The 15,422-nt window shown below is 28.0% G+C and overlaps 1 protein-coding gene and 1 pseudogene across 2 annotated transcripts; one reads left to right on the top strand and one right to left on the bottom strand.

The window, feature by feature from the left end:
- Positions 1–4,836: 4,836 nt before the first annotated feature.
- Positions 4,837–6,304, bottom strand: LOC149510806 (uncharacterized; annotated as a pseudogene).
- A 5,618-nt stretch (positions 6,305–11,922) lies between these two features.
- On the top strand, positions 11,923–14,394 carry LOC111280692 (dihydroceramide fatty acyl 2-hydroxylase FAH2-like). Of its 2 annotated transcripts, none has more exons than XM_022868096.2 (7): positions 11,923–12,122; positions 12,369–12,427; positions 12,811–12,903; positions 13,003–13,199; positions 13,360–13,465; positions 13,595–13,741; positions 13,928–14,394. In XM_022868096.2, the coding sequence occupies exons 2-7, from the start codon at positions 12,377–12,379 to the stop codon at positions 14,048–14,050; spliced, it is 717 nt and encodes a 238-aa protein (XP_022723831.1). In that variant the 5' UTR covers positions 11,923–12,122; positions 12,369–12,376; the 3' UTR covers positions 14,051–14,394. The 2 variants fall into 2 exon arrangements, with proteins under 2 accessions (XP_022723831.1, XP_089613347.1); XM_089757221.1 differs by lacking the exon at positions 11,923–12,122 and adding an exon at positions 12,539–12,636 and having other exon boundaries at positions 12,413–12,427.
- Positions 14,395–15,422: the final 1,028 nt, after the last annotated feature.

Raw genomic sequence — 15,422 nt, forward strand, 5'->3', positions numbered from 1 at the left:
AAATACAAAAAAGTACAAAACAAAAAAATAACAAAAATGAATTATGAAAGAAAAAACACTAAAGCTAAAATCAGGGGTGCCAGTGGGTACCGTGCACGGCACCACTGGCCACCCACCCTTAAGAAACCCACTTATAGTCCCAACCCCAACCAGCCCCCTACACTACTATCACCAAACCCAAACAATCCCCTAAAACACCATACCTTGTACCACATACCCCCTAAGCACTCATTTTCCTACGAGAAACCCTAATTCCTAGCTATAAAAAAGGAGGCACCAGCACCAAACCAAAAACAACCCTTGTTACACCAAAACCTCCCAATGAACCACCAAATAAAAAGAACATGGTTAAACCTCATAGTCAAGCCGACCTTTGGAATGACCTCTATTCCCCGTCATGAATCACACCGAGCATAGGCTTTCCATTTTAGCTAGTCATGCACCATCCCAGAACCCCAACTGTCGCACATCCCAAACTCCCTTCACCTAAACAAAACCCTAAAATAACCATTCCATCACAACAAAAAAAAAATTACCCAAAAAAAAGGAAAAAAAACCTTTGCCAAGCAAAAAAAAAAAACACCACAAAAAATTTTTTTAAAAAAAAGCCCCACTGATAAAACAAAAAAAAGAAACAAAAAAGGAAAAATCAACATTCACAACCCTTAGGGGATGAGGTACACAGTGCCAAAATAAAAGCAAAAAAAAATTCTTCTAGGTTTTTTTTTTTTAAGAAACCAAAATGTTTTCTTTTGGATCAAGGCTGTTTAAGCCCTTTTTTCGATAAAAAAAAAAGTCGAATCTATAAAAAGGAGGGAAAGAGGAGGATTTTGCTTTTTATTTTAGGTTTTTTGGCCACCGATGGCAATCGATGATGGCAATTGGTATGACGATCGATACAACAATCGGTGATCAACTTTTGAAAATTGGCTAGCCCCTCTTAGTTTTGTTTGAGAGAAAAAAAGTTTTTTTTTTTAAAGGAAAGAGTAAATGAGCTAAAAAAATTAGGTTTATATATAGGCAAGAGAGTCCAAAACGATGTCATTTTAGGACCTTAAGATCTACATATGGACCCATAACCTAATCAAGGGTCTATATACCCGACCCAATAGCCTAACACCCCTTAATCGCCTTTGATCGATCCACCCAAACCAACCTTAACCAATTTGGTTCAGGTAAATTTTTTATTTTTTTATTTTTATTTTATTATTTTTAGAATTTATAGTTTTTTTTTTTTTTTGCACGTTTAGAGTCTTAACTTTGCTAGAATAAATACTTGTTGATTTTTTTATAATAATAATAATATTAATAAAAGAAAAACAAATAATATTTATGAAATTAATAAAAGTAAAAATAAGAAGATAAAGAAAAATAAATAATGAAAAACATAGTTAAAATTTGTGATACTTTTATTAAATTTTAAAATAAAACTTATAAAAAAAATAATAAAGATGAAAATGATTTAAAAACTTTGATAATTTTTAAATTCGAAAAAAAAAGGAAAAATAACTAAAAATTAATAAAAGATAAGAAAAAATATAAGAAAAAAAATTTTTATCTAATGACAAGATACAAAAGTATTCTGAGTAGTAATGCTTATGAAATCTTTAGGTGAAAAGATTTTTTTTAAATACTATCAATGTATTTGAGTATTTACAAAAGGTTTTTAATGCAGTTAAATTTTCTTTTTTTTTTCTATAAAAATAAAAATAAAAATTAACTAATTTGTCAAAAATAATGAAATATGAGGGAAAAAAATTTTTTATCCGATGACGAGATTTTAAAGTATTTTAAGTAGTGATGCTTTACGAAATTTTTAGATGAGAAGATTTTTTTAAATACTACCAGTGTATTGGACTTTTTATAAAAAGTTTTCAATATAATAAAAACTTCTCTTTTTTTCAAAACAATAACAATAAAAATTAAAAAAAAAAACTAATTTTTTTTTAAAAAATAAAATGTGTGTATCAACATATTATCATTTATATTGCATGCATAACATAATTTTTTTAAAAAATAAATTCGAGCCTCTGAAGATGAGATTTTAAGATATTTTAAGAAGCAATGCCTAAGAAATCTCTAAGTGAGAAAAAATTCTTTTAATGTTACCAACATCCTGAAATATTTTAAGAATTATTTCAATAAAATGGTTCTAATTTATTTTTCTCAAATAAAATGAAACAATGATGATGATAATAATAATAATAATAATAAAAGGAAACCAAAATTAGATAAACGAAAGAAGTCAAGGAAATTATTTTTAAATACCAAAACTAAGACTATTTTTGTCAAAATCAAAAGATAATATATATTTAATTGATACCATTTTAAATAGGCATTATAGGGGTGCTAATATTTCCTAAACGTAATTGACTCACGCACTCAAACTGTTTCGCAGATCTTAAAATTATCTTTTTAATAAATTTTAATTAAGTTTAAAATTTTATTAAAATGATATGTTTAAATAGGTAGCCAATCACAGCTATCAAAAAAAGATTGATGACAAATTTTTTTTTTTAATTTCATTTTCAAATTCATCGAACGACTCCAAAACTATTACGACAAACCTCATTGAGAGAATGGTTTATGATTTAGGGCTATTTTCTCTCTTCTTGGCACCGTTGGAAATTGTAAAAACCTCAAGGAATCATATTATGGGAACTTCAAACATAAGAGTCATATCATGAAAAGTAAGATTCTTACGAATTTTACTTTCTCCTGAACCAAACCCTCCCTTAAAGTAAAAGCAATGAATTACAACATTTATATACTAAACACTAAGGGGTGTTTGGTTTGCTAATTCTTAAATATCAGAAAGGTAAATGATCCGAGGGAAAGTATTAGTAAAAGGGAATGGGTGGTTCATGTGTTTTGTTGACCTTAAAAAATGTAAGATTTTTATATTTGGTTCACGAAATCTAAATTATCTAATCAAATTTTTTATTAGATTATCCTTGACAACACATATATAACACGTGATATTCATATAATCATTTATTTAATTTTTTATAATATATTTATTTAACACATGAATAATTGATAAAAATAATAATATAATATATGAATAATATAACTTAATTTTGTAATTATAAGAACATCAAATTTTTATAATTTATTAATGAAAATAATTAGTATATTTAATTTATTAGTGGTAACTTGATCTGTGTTCATGTACGTATTAGCAATGTTTGGGTAGGGTTTACTTTTCTTTAAACATCCTATTTTCGATACTTTTATGGAATAAAAAATGGAAAAGATGACATTTGTTTATAATAATTTTCATCTTTTTGTTTTTTTGGTAAGCCATGGTTTTATTAATGGTAAAAGAAGGGTTACATCCAACTTCCAAGAACCATATAACTCAGACAGCTGCTCCTCGAATAAAAGAAACAGATTGAACGAAAAAACATAATAGCACCCAAGCAAAACCAGATACAGGCCTGGAAACAAGCAATGTTTGACCACAAAACCATAAGCATCTCAACTCTATCCACTCCAACTTCAGCTCAAGCACCAATAATCCCATTAGCTCCTTTATAAATACTTTGTAATCAGACACCATTCCTCAACCCACTAAAGGAACCAAGTTTCACCACCAAGCCATGAAAAAACACTCCCCTATTCCTCATTCTTACACCAGCTAGCAGCCACCAAAAATCAAAGTGAATGCTAAGCGCCTCCTGTACTGCCATTCTTCCTTCTTTTTAGCCAGCATAGAAGTTCACAAGTGGAGACAGTTCCAAGAAAACCTAGAATCCAAAAAAGCATAACCGAAAATAGGCAAGAACACATAACGACCATAAAAGGAAATCTTCGAACATCATCAGCATCAACCCCTCAAAACCCAAGCAACAACCATACTCCCTTACGATCCCCAATGCACGTAATCTTTTCGGGGAATAGATCCTGGAAACACAAAACCACTCTTTGTAAAAAGAACTCGTCAAACTCATGCAATGAGAAACACTGCAAAATATTCCAAAGTCGCTCCTGCGCACGCTTGAGATCAGATCATCTCTTTTTTATCTGTGTTTTAGCATTTTTCCCCTTGAAGTTATGTATATCCCAAGAATAATTAGCAATCCACCTAGAAGTACAAAAAAATGAAGAAGGCTAAGGATAAAAAATAAATAATGAAAAGTCATCAGCAGCTTTATTCTGAAAACATTCCCATGTCGTCCATCTTTCCCAAGTAGAAACCCAAATTCTCTCATTTTCTCAAATAGGATGGCATTTTCTGCCTTGGCTAGCGTCTTCTCCTTCCTGACAATAACAAGTTCTATACCCACCATTAAGCCCCTGCCTCTTAACATTTCCCATGACCAGACACAGAAAGACCTACATTAAAATTGTTGACCTTTCCAATAGCTTTAGTCTTTCAAACACCTTCCACTCCACTGTCGTTCTGCCTTTCAACCATCTGGACCCCAGCACCTTTAGCCTTTCGATCACCATCTCATCTCCACAATCAATCGTACCTAGTTTCCACTCTTCTTCTGTTTCCTTTGCAATTACCTTCATCCTGTTGTTGAAGTCAACATCAGATAACGATTCATTCGCGACACCACCCTCCCGTACCTTTTTGTTCTTCTCGTGTCTTCATAACCTTTTTTACTTTTTCTATTCTTTTTCTTAGAGATGTTTGACAGAATCTCCTCTTCCACCTCATCCAGAAACCTCACCTTCCTACTTCCTTGACCGGGCTTTCCTTCTGATATAGATGGTCTTCTGGATGTGCCCACCTCTCTCTCCTCTTCAAACTGTGGGCTTGTTATTTCTTCCAAGACTTCTTCATTTATTAGTTCTGCATTTGGGCCTCTCTTAATTGCTTCACACTCCACTTGACATAAGCCCAACTTATCATAATATCCTATACTCTTAATGCCAGACGAGCCCCACTTCATGTCTTCTTCACCATCGAACTTCTCAGCTTCTATCATGTCCACATTTTCATTTTTGAAAGTGTGAATTCCCCACTTGTAAATCATTAATTTCCTCCTTTCCACGTTCAACATTCCATTTCTCAATGTTCATGCAAATTGCCTCGATTTCTTCCACAATTTCCAGAGTCTCATCATTTGTTTCTTTCATGCAATTGTACTCTTCTGTTGCGCATGGGGACTATTCCCCTTCCTTACCATCTTCTTCCTTGGCTGAGCCCTGGGAACTGGGCTCCTCTTCCGATAACCATTGGCATACCAGCTCACCTTGCTCTATTTTTCCAACTACTTTTTCATCCATCTTGTATGACTGACAACAGCAATGGAACAGTGAAATCACATCCGAACCCACTTCTAAAACTCTTACAGGATACCTTTTCTCATCACACTCAAGATCAATAACTTTTTTAATCTTGTATAACTGATCTGTCATTATGAGCATTGCACCCCTACTAAAATCGCTAAACTTAAGGGTCTTACTATCCATAGAGATTAAATACCCCCATACATTGGCGATGTTCTTGAATGTATTATAATTCCACGCATGTAGTGGAACTCCAAAGCATGTAATCCATGTCGTCCGATATTTGTATTCGAAACTCCCTATCTAGCATTCTATTTCAGTAAACCATTCCTTCAACCATACCCAGCCCTTACTCTTCATAACCTCCATTGTTTCTTTCTCATCAATAGATATCAAAAATTGTCTACCAGAGATCTTCTTGACATGTATATCAAACGTCTTTTATCCTAAAGTTCTCCTACAAACTGTTCGCCTCATAATAGCCTCATGCCACTCCAATCACACAACTCTTCAAATTGTGCAACGCTTCATAAAAGATTCCAGCCTTACATGTCTTTCTATTGAAATTAAAGACATTTTTGTTACTCCTACATTCATCTTTCATTACTGCTTGCCTATATGTTCTTGGACGATCATGTTCCTTATTACCACCCACATTATCAGCATAACTGGTACTACTTCCTCCATCCATCTTGTCAGCATATCTCCTGCGACTTACTCCATACTTCCATTGGTTTGCCACCCTTTATCTCACTCATATTGCTATTCTGACTAACACCATTTCTCACCTACCTCTAATATGTAGATCGACTTTGGAAACGAGCGTGGTTAACACCTATTTTGTAATCCATTAGCCAATTACCATTGATTCTATCCACTGCTCTATCTGTTTCACCATACTCAGCAAAACAGACGAAACCAAATCTTTTCCCTCCCCTGCTCTTTTCTGAGGGATTAAGACATCCACAACCCTACCATGGTGTTGGAAAATCTGTTGAAGCCATCTCCAGTGAATTTTAATGGAGATGTTATTCACAAAAACAGAAAACACCGTAGCCATTAATAATAATAATTTTCATCTATTATGGAATTCATATTTTTTGGGATAGATGACATTTACAAACGTCGTCTATTATGGAATAGATTACCATTGTTATACACAAAAGTTATCTATTCCGTAAAAAGATGAATAAATAAATAAATAAATAAGTAAACATGCACTATGTTCTATTCCATATTTATTTAATCTGCAAAATATCATGTATTTATTTTATATATTAAACAACCTATATGTTAAATAAATAAATAAATAAGTAATTTAACATGTAAAAAACTCTTGAAATAATATTCATAAGTTAATAATATACATAATACATAATACAATAATTTTTTATCAATTAAAAATAAATATTTTATTACAAACATTTGTCTCATTTCAAATAATTAGAACATTATTGATATAATATACATAGGATAATAATTTTTATTATTATATCTTTATTAAATAAATCAAAATAATTGTAAAAAACTCAATTAAGAAGTTAACTAAATTAACTAAATTAATTTCTATTTTATAGAACGATATTTTCCTATGCATAATGTCAAATGTCATATATTGAGGCTTAAATACCTCTATGCATGTCAGATTGAGCCTTGGTTTATAGTACAATTTCTATGATATTGAAGATTATAATAGCTACTAAATACCAATTATTAAGGGAAAAAATGAGATAAATTTTGCATTATGTTATGAATTTAAGAAAACCTTAGAAAGATGATTCCATGTTATTTTATCCATTTTTAATACTATTCATAATCTTAAAAACCCTAAGTGAATCACGTTTCATGAAATAAGCGTGGGAATCATATTAAGAAAAATTAAATTCTTGAGGAAATCTCAAAATCCATGAATTAAACGTCCTCTAAGATTAAAATGATAATAGAAGAGATCAACTTACACTAGTGTAAGAATTATAAATTTTTTGACTTTTGAATTAAAATAATTAAGCGTAAGTATTATAAATTTAATTTCACTCCAATGATTAAAAAAAAATGTATAACTCTTATGTAAATATAAAGGGATGTTTAATTCACAGATTCTTTGATTTCGAGAGGAAGGAATGTGATTTAGAAGAAAAATGATATTGAAATGGAATATATAATTCCTGGGTTTTTGTTGATTTAGGAAATATAAAATTTATGTGTTTAGTTCACAGAAATGTAAAATTATCTAATAAAGTCTTTTCCTATATTATCCTTGATAACATGTAGTATTCATAATACTAAAACGCTATCTTTTTAACAAAGATTGCACGTTCAATCTAAGCAATATTATTTCTGTTGAATTTTGAAAAATCTTTTTTTCATGTTTTTTACAAAACCTGTGTTTTCTATCTTAAAAGCATCGTCTTTATTGAATTCTAAATTTTTTTTTGTTTTTAACAAAACTATGTTTTTATCTTTAAAATTTTCTCTTTTCAACAAAAATTATATTTTTATCTTAGAAACATTGTCTTTTCAACAAATACTGCATTTTCCATCTTAGAAGTGTCGTTTTTTCAATAAAAACTATGTTTTTATCTTAGAAACATCATCTTTTCAATAAAGATTGCATTTTCTATTTTAAAAACGTTGTTTGTTAAATTTTACAAAATATTTTTCTATATTTTCAACAAAGATTACATTTTTTATTTTAAAAAATATTATTTTAATGATCAACTACGTTTCATATATTAAAAATGTGGTGTTTCTAAAACTATATAAAATTCAAAATTCATATTTTTCGACAATCAACTACATTTTGTTTAAAAGCATTGTTTTTTATTATAATTAATTTTTTTTATAACGTGTCATAGCATATGACACGTTTCTAACATAAAAACGTTGTGTTTGATAAATCATAAAAAATTTTATTTAAAAAAAATGACATTTTGACCATTATAAACACAATATTTGATAAATCAAATACTATGTTTTTATATAAAAAAAATTATGTTTTATCAATTATATATAAAAAATGTTAGAAATGCAACTTGATGTGCCAGAATTGATTTCGATTTATTATACAATTACATTAATTTTCAATGATAAAATAGACCATAAAAAATTATTATTTAGGTCAAAATGAACAAATTTTACATTCCTTCTAAAATTTTAAAAAATCTTAGAGAAAAATAAATTTTTGATTCTAGATTATTTAGACATTATTGAGAATCTTATAATATTCTAAAAGTCATATCTCATGAACCAGATTAAAAGATTAAATTATGAAAAATAAAATTTCATACGTAATATAATTTTTTTTCCTGAACCAAATGCTTTTAAATAATATTTTTATATATATTGAGATTAAATAAAATCAAAAAATTAAAAAATCCATCTTTCTAAGAGACTTATATTATTACACTTCTCCGAATAAAATATATAAATATAACTCAAGCTTTTACAAAAAAAAATTCACTTGTCTGAATAAAATACAAATATAATTCAACCTTTTATTTATATTACGACGATGAAATCAGATATTCCTCGTGCTAACAAAACGTAAAAAATTACCTACTCTCACATGGTGATGGTGTGTGCGTCTCTTTCTCTCTATATTTAATAATGCAAACAATAAATGTTTCCATTAATTTGGGAATAGTGAGTAAACGACAAAGAAATTAAAGGTGGAAAGAGTCGAGCAGAGAACCAAAAAAAGGTCATATATATTGTTAACTGTCGAGGAGGTGAACTTTGCTTTGTTAGGAAGTTTTCATTAAGTTAGTTCGTAAAACAAGGAATGGTTAGAGAGCGTAAAAGGGGAGATTCTGAAGCAGTGACCTAATCAGAAATTTGTCAGTAAATTAATATTATAATATATTTTTGTTTATAATAATTTATTACTTAATATAACATTAACAAAATTAATAATATATCAAATATCGCATAATATAATATAATTTTTAATTAAATATATATTTTATAATTTATCTAAAATGAAAACTTATTTCAATGACTTCATTATGGGTGATACAATTTTTTTATTATTTTTATTATGTCAATCAAAATGTTAAAAAATAACGTAAGTATATAAATGATATAAATTTTTTTATTTTTATAATGAGACTATATTTATTTTATTGAATAACTAACTATGAATGAAATAATTATGATATTAAGTAAATCAAACCAGTCATTTATGATAGTGATAAATCTAAAAATTTTTTAAGAACGTTTACTTATAATATATATAAAAAATTATTAATAGATTTATCAATTTTATTGTATCAGAGGAAATTTTTTTTTAATTTTTTCATCTTTGAGGATATTCACAGGAAAATTTTGGGGTGTCTTGGGAAGATGTCCATTGATACCCTCCCACACACTGATTTATAAATCGGATCAAACTCTTAAGAAAAAAAACTATATCCGAAAAGTGTGATGACAACAAAGAGAAAAAAATTGTCAATAAAAAATTAAAATTAAAATAAATCTAAAAATTATTTTTATCGACCAGCTGGCAGGTGATGTGTTGTTGGCCAATTGTGAGATCATCGTCTATCCATTAGCTAGTGTTCATTATTTTGGTCGACCAGCTGGCAAGTGATGTGTTGTTGGCCAATTGTGAGATCATCCTCTATCCATTAGCTAGTATTCATTATTTTGGTCGACCAGCTGGCAGTTGATGGCTAGGGTTGACAGCGCAACATGTTTATGACGTATTTCAATTGGATTGCGATTGGATTCGATCAGGATCAATTTTTTTAATTAAATTTTAAATTAAATTAAATTAAATAATATTAAAAAAATTAAAATTAAATTAAGTTCGAATGTTAAATAAATTTAATCCGATTTGATATATAAAAAAATTATTTATTTAATTATTTATTTATATATAATTATATTTAAAAAATAATATTTTATTAATTTTAAATCAAATTATATTAAATACGATTTATGTAATATTAAATTATATTTAAATTTAAATTTTATAAATATAAAATTATATAAATTAAAAAAAAATCCGTTCTAATCCACCTGATGTCATCTTTGTTGATGGCTGTTGACGATGGTAAATTGGGCAATTAAAGGGTTGACTTGGTGATGGATCTAAGGATGAGCATATTTCAATTTCAATTTGATCGATCAAATATAATTGAATTTGATTAAATTATTTTTGTTAAGTCAATTCCATTATTATCAATTATAAAAATTAATTTAGTTGATTAACTTAATTAATTTTTAATTTTTAAAATTAATAATCAAATCGATTAAATTAATCGCTCTTTTATTAAATTTTTAAATATATTTTATATTTACCATAGATATATAAAACAATATCTATTTAATTTTGAAAATTTTATTGTTTATGTTTTTGACAAAAATCACATTTTTATCTTATAAACATTATCTTTTTAAAAAAAAATTATGTTTTTTTATTAGAAACATCATTTTCATTGAATTATGATAAAGATATTTTTTATATTTTTAATGAAGATTATGTTTTTATCTTAGAAACATCATTTTTTTAACAAAGATCAAATTTTTTATCTTATAAACACCATCTTTATTGAATTCTAAAAACTATATTTTTTTCATAATTTTAACAAATACTATTTTTTTTCTATTTTAAAAACATTTTCATTGTTGAATTCTGAAAAAAAAAAAAATTTCATATTCACAATAAATTTTGTGTTTTTATTTTAGAAATATCGTATTTTCAACAAAAATTATATTTTTATCTTAAAAATATCGTTTTTGTTAAATTTTGAAAATAAATTTTTTCATATTTTAACAAAACCATGTTTTTATTTTTAAAATAATATTTTTTTAATTATAAAAAATATTTTTTTATCTTTTCAATAAAAATCGTGTTTTTAATCATAACTTTTGTAAGAATTTCAATATCACTACATTAAAAACGTGACCTTTATTTAAAATATATTAAAATATATCACTACATTAACTTGTGAAAGCTCGAACCAAATCAATCATATCCTTGATTGAGGATCCCATGCATCCGCTAACCTTCTGTCTAAGAGTTTAGGGTAATGAATCTGATATCTTGTTTAAGTGAAGAGAGAAAAGATCACAAAAAGGTTTTTTTTTTTTTTTTTTAATATTTCCTATTATAGAACAAATCAACTATCATTTATATTAACTATCTTGCTTTAAACTTTATTATTATATAGTTATATATTGATCTACAATATTTATATTTCTTACTTATTTTATATTAAAATTTTTTATATTTTTATATAAATTTATTAATTAAATTATAATTAAATTTTTATATATATAATTATATATTCATACATAACTCGAATTTAAAATTAATTTAATTAAAAATTTGAAACCCGCTACTAAACTAAAAGATGCATGATAAACATTCATTTATGATTCCCTTGTATTTACTGTACCCTAAACTTTTTTTAAAAATTACAATCATGTCAAGATTGAAACCCTTCACTAAATTAAAGTCTCATTGCCATCTCACTATCCTTTTAATCTTACATGCCTTCGATTAATGACGAGAATGTTAACTTTTAGAAAGCTTTCCTATTTTTATAATAAAATAAAACACTCATGGCAAATTAAAAGGGATGACGTACGTTTACTCCGAGGAAAACACGTTACCCAAGAACCTTATCGGCACCCACTCACCAATTAAATGAACACGTTACACTTTGACGTCTTAATTTTTTTTAGATCAACGGTTGAGATCCTCTCCCTACGATTTCCCTATAATGATATCCAAAATCTCTATTCTTTTACCTTCAGTCTTCAGCTCACTGCCATCTTTGTGGTGCTGTCTTTTAAATTGAGCAGCTTCATGGGCTTGGCCTAGTTACAACCCATATTGTCTTGGCTTTTCTCATCTCTAGATCTAGATCTAGGTAAGTTGTTTTATTTTTTTTTCTGACATGCAAGGTTTCATTGATGGTTCTGTTAAGTAGATTGTGTGTCGTGCTGTTTCGAAATTGGAATTGTGGAAATGTGAATTTAAGTTATGAGAAGAATATATTCCTTTTGATAGACTAAGATAAGTAGATTTCGTGTGATCCTATTTATCTGGGATGATTCTTTGAAGCAAAGTTTAATAATTTTGTAATCCTTGACTAAACCATGGTTTCTTTATGCAGTTACGAAGATGGCTGCACGTGAATTCACCGTTAACTTTAATAAACCCCTTGTCTTGCAGGTTGACTGCTATTCTTTTTGTCGTTGCATTTCAATTCTCATTTTCACTTTCTCACGTGATTAAAACAGCATTGCCAGATATTGATCGTTTTTGGATTTCTTTATTGTTTAGTGGATCCTTTGGGGCAAGCGTGTGTAACAAGATGATTTTGGTTTTATTTCTGTTTTTTTTTATTTCCTTGAGTTGATTTCTTGGTGATGTCAATTGCGGTAACTTCTTTTTCTGTTTCTTTCTTTCACTCGCTTTTGCTACCCGCTTTTGCTTCATTGTTCCTTGTTAAATCTTCTCTAGTAATCTTAGGCAAAGGGGAGATCATCTTGAGAAAATTAGGATAGGATATCTAACTCCAGTTAAGGATTATAAATTTTGAGGATCTATGGCAGGTTGGTCACCTTGGAGAAACTTATCAGGAGTGGGTCCACCAGCCTATTGTGAGCTATGAAAGTCCTCGATTTTTTGAGAGTAATTTTTTGGAGGTATTAACAAGCATTTTGAAATATTTTAATTAAAAATTTCTGAGGCCGTTTATGGTAAGAACATGCTAATGCTTCTTTGATTTGTTTTACTTGAAACAGTTCTTTACCCGCACGGTCTGGTGGGCAGTTCCAACCATATGGCTGCCAGTTGCATGCTACTGCATCTCAATGTCCATAAGTAATGGGCATACGCTTCCTCAAATAGCTTTAATGGCTCCTTTTGGCATGTTTGTGTGGACATTTCTGGAATACTGTTTTCACCGTTTCCTTTTCCACATTGAAACAAAGAGTTATTGGTTAGTTCTTTCTTTCCGGGGCTTATGACATTTATACAGAAACAAACATATTTTACCCTTGTGTTACTTTTATATTATGACTTTTAATCCGTTTTCTGTTTATGTCAGCCTTCAGAGTATGCTAGAATGATGTAATAATTCATTGACAACTTTGGTATAGGGGAAACACCATGCACTATCTTCTTCATGGCTGCCACCATAAGCACCCTATGGATGGCCTGCGGCTTGTTATTCCACCCGCTGAAGCTGCTCTACTATGTGTACCAGTATGTATATTTTGCTTCAATTCGGATCAAAAACATTTTCTTGCATCTATAAGTCATGTACAAATGTTGGAATTATTACAATTCCTTACTTTCCACTTATCATTTGTTTTTTTGGTGTCTCTTGACCAGTTTTGGTACCTGTTTAAGTTTTTGTTCACTCCCTCCGCTAGTCCTGCTTTCTTTGGAGGTGGTTTAATTGGGTATGTTCTGTATGATGTCATCCATTACTACACACACCACGGTCAGCCCACCAAACAAGTTCCTAAAAGCTTTAAGGTAAGATATATATATATATATATATATATATATATAATTATATATATATATATAATTGTGCTTTAATTTTTCTTGCTAGTTTAACACTCATTATCTAGAATAGGTTGTCACTTTTCAGTTCCAAACTTAATAAAAGCAGAAATTAGACGAGTGTTATGTTACTTGATTTGAGGATGTTTATTGCAGAAATATCACTTGAATCATCACTTTAGAATTCAAAATAAGGGCTTTGGGATCACTACAGCATTATGGGACAGAGTTTTTGGAACCCTTCCTCAGACGAAAGCAGCTGAGAAGAGGAGCGGATAATGTAGTTGGCTAGTACAATAACAAACAACAACCATTGAGATCCAGGATGAGGGCTTAAACAAATATTGTTATGCTGTACTTGTATTATATTTCAGTTTGTTGCTCCAGATGAAGTGTTTTGTATTGTTATGTTGTATTTATGTTTCAGTATGTTGCTCTAGATGAAGTGTGTTGTATTATTAAGTTGTATTTATGTTTCCACCTGGGTTGTATTATTATGTTGTACTTGTATTTATGTTTCAGTATGTTGCTCTAGATGAAGTGTGTTGTGGTGTTAGCAATAGCATCTCATCTCATATCATGGATGCTCTCCTATCTATGGATTTGGTTGTTTGTCTAAATAAGTGAATCGTCTACTGTTCCCATTGCTCTCCTATCTATACATTCATTAGCTTTTTTTTTTTTTTAATTCTTAAAAAATACTTAAAATAATATACATACATACACAAGTTTTTTAAAATCTGAAAAGTTTCTCTTTAACAAACAATCTACTCCATTGGAAAGAATATTAAAAAATGCAAACTAGCCTCATATCTAATTATGACGAAACTATGAAGCATACAAACAAAAATTAAAAATGAAATGCCAATGGAATAAAAACTCAAATTTCTTGCGCAATGAATCTATATATAAATTAGAACAGAAAGATCAAGTCCTAAATCAATAAATAATCATAAAAATAAAATTTTAATTTTAATCATTAATTCATTGAGTATAAATATATTGAAAATAATTAATATAACAACATTTCTTTTTTATTTTTTTTTACATTTTAATTAAATTAAATTGTCAATGGAATAAGAAAAATATTTCAAGTAAAGTTGATATATATATTTTAAAATCATTAATTAGTGAAATATGAAGGATTGAAATAATATAATAGCGTTTTATAAATTTTCATATCCATACTATTTTAGTTAAATTCAATGGTTATTAGAATATAAACATTTTTCAAATAAATTAAATAGGAAAATATTAAAACTATCGTTTTTTAATTTTATTTAAAAAATCATTAACAGAATATTAAAATTAATATGCTAACCTTTTGTATTTTACTTTTTTATTGATAATGATTTATTATAAAATAATTTACACTTGTAAATATTGAAATTAATATGAGAACTAATTATATTTTAATTTTTTATTTTAATAATTTATTAAAAATAAAGAAAATATTTAGTATTTGTATTTATTATGTAGAAACCTAATTTTACATGTGTATATTAATATGCTAACTTTTTATATTCTATTTTTTTATTAATAATAATTAAAATTTACTACTTGCAAATCTTGAATTTGATATGAATAACTTTTCATTTGTTTCATATGAATTAATTTCTTATTATTAAAAAAAATAATACATTTAACATAT

Source organism: Durio zibethinus, chromosome 28, assembly GCF_047325235.1.
Source record: "Durio zibethinus cultivar Kanyao isolate XHJ-2024 chromosome 28, ASM4732523v1, whole genome shotgun sequence".
NCBI lineage: Eukaryota > Viridiplantae > Streptophyta > Magnoliopsida > Malvales > Malvaceae > Durio > Durio zibethinus.

Coding starts and splice junctions, on each gene's coding strand:
- LOC111280692 (XM_022868096.2), top strand. CDS start 12,377: ATGGCTGCACGTGAATTCACCGTTAACTTTAATAAACCCCTTGTCTTG. Junction 12,904..13,002: donor TTGAGAGTAATTTTTTGGAG/GTATTAACAAGC, acceptor TACTTGAAACAG/TTCTTTACCCGCACGGTCTG. Junction 13,742..13,927: donor AAGTTCCTAAAAGCTTTAAG/GTAAGATATATA, acceptor TGTTTATTGCAG/AAATATCACTTGAATCATCA.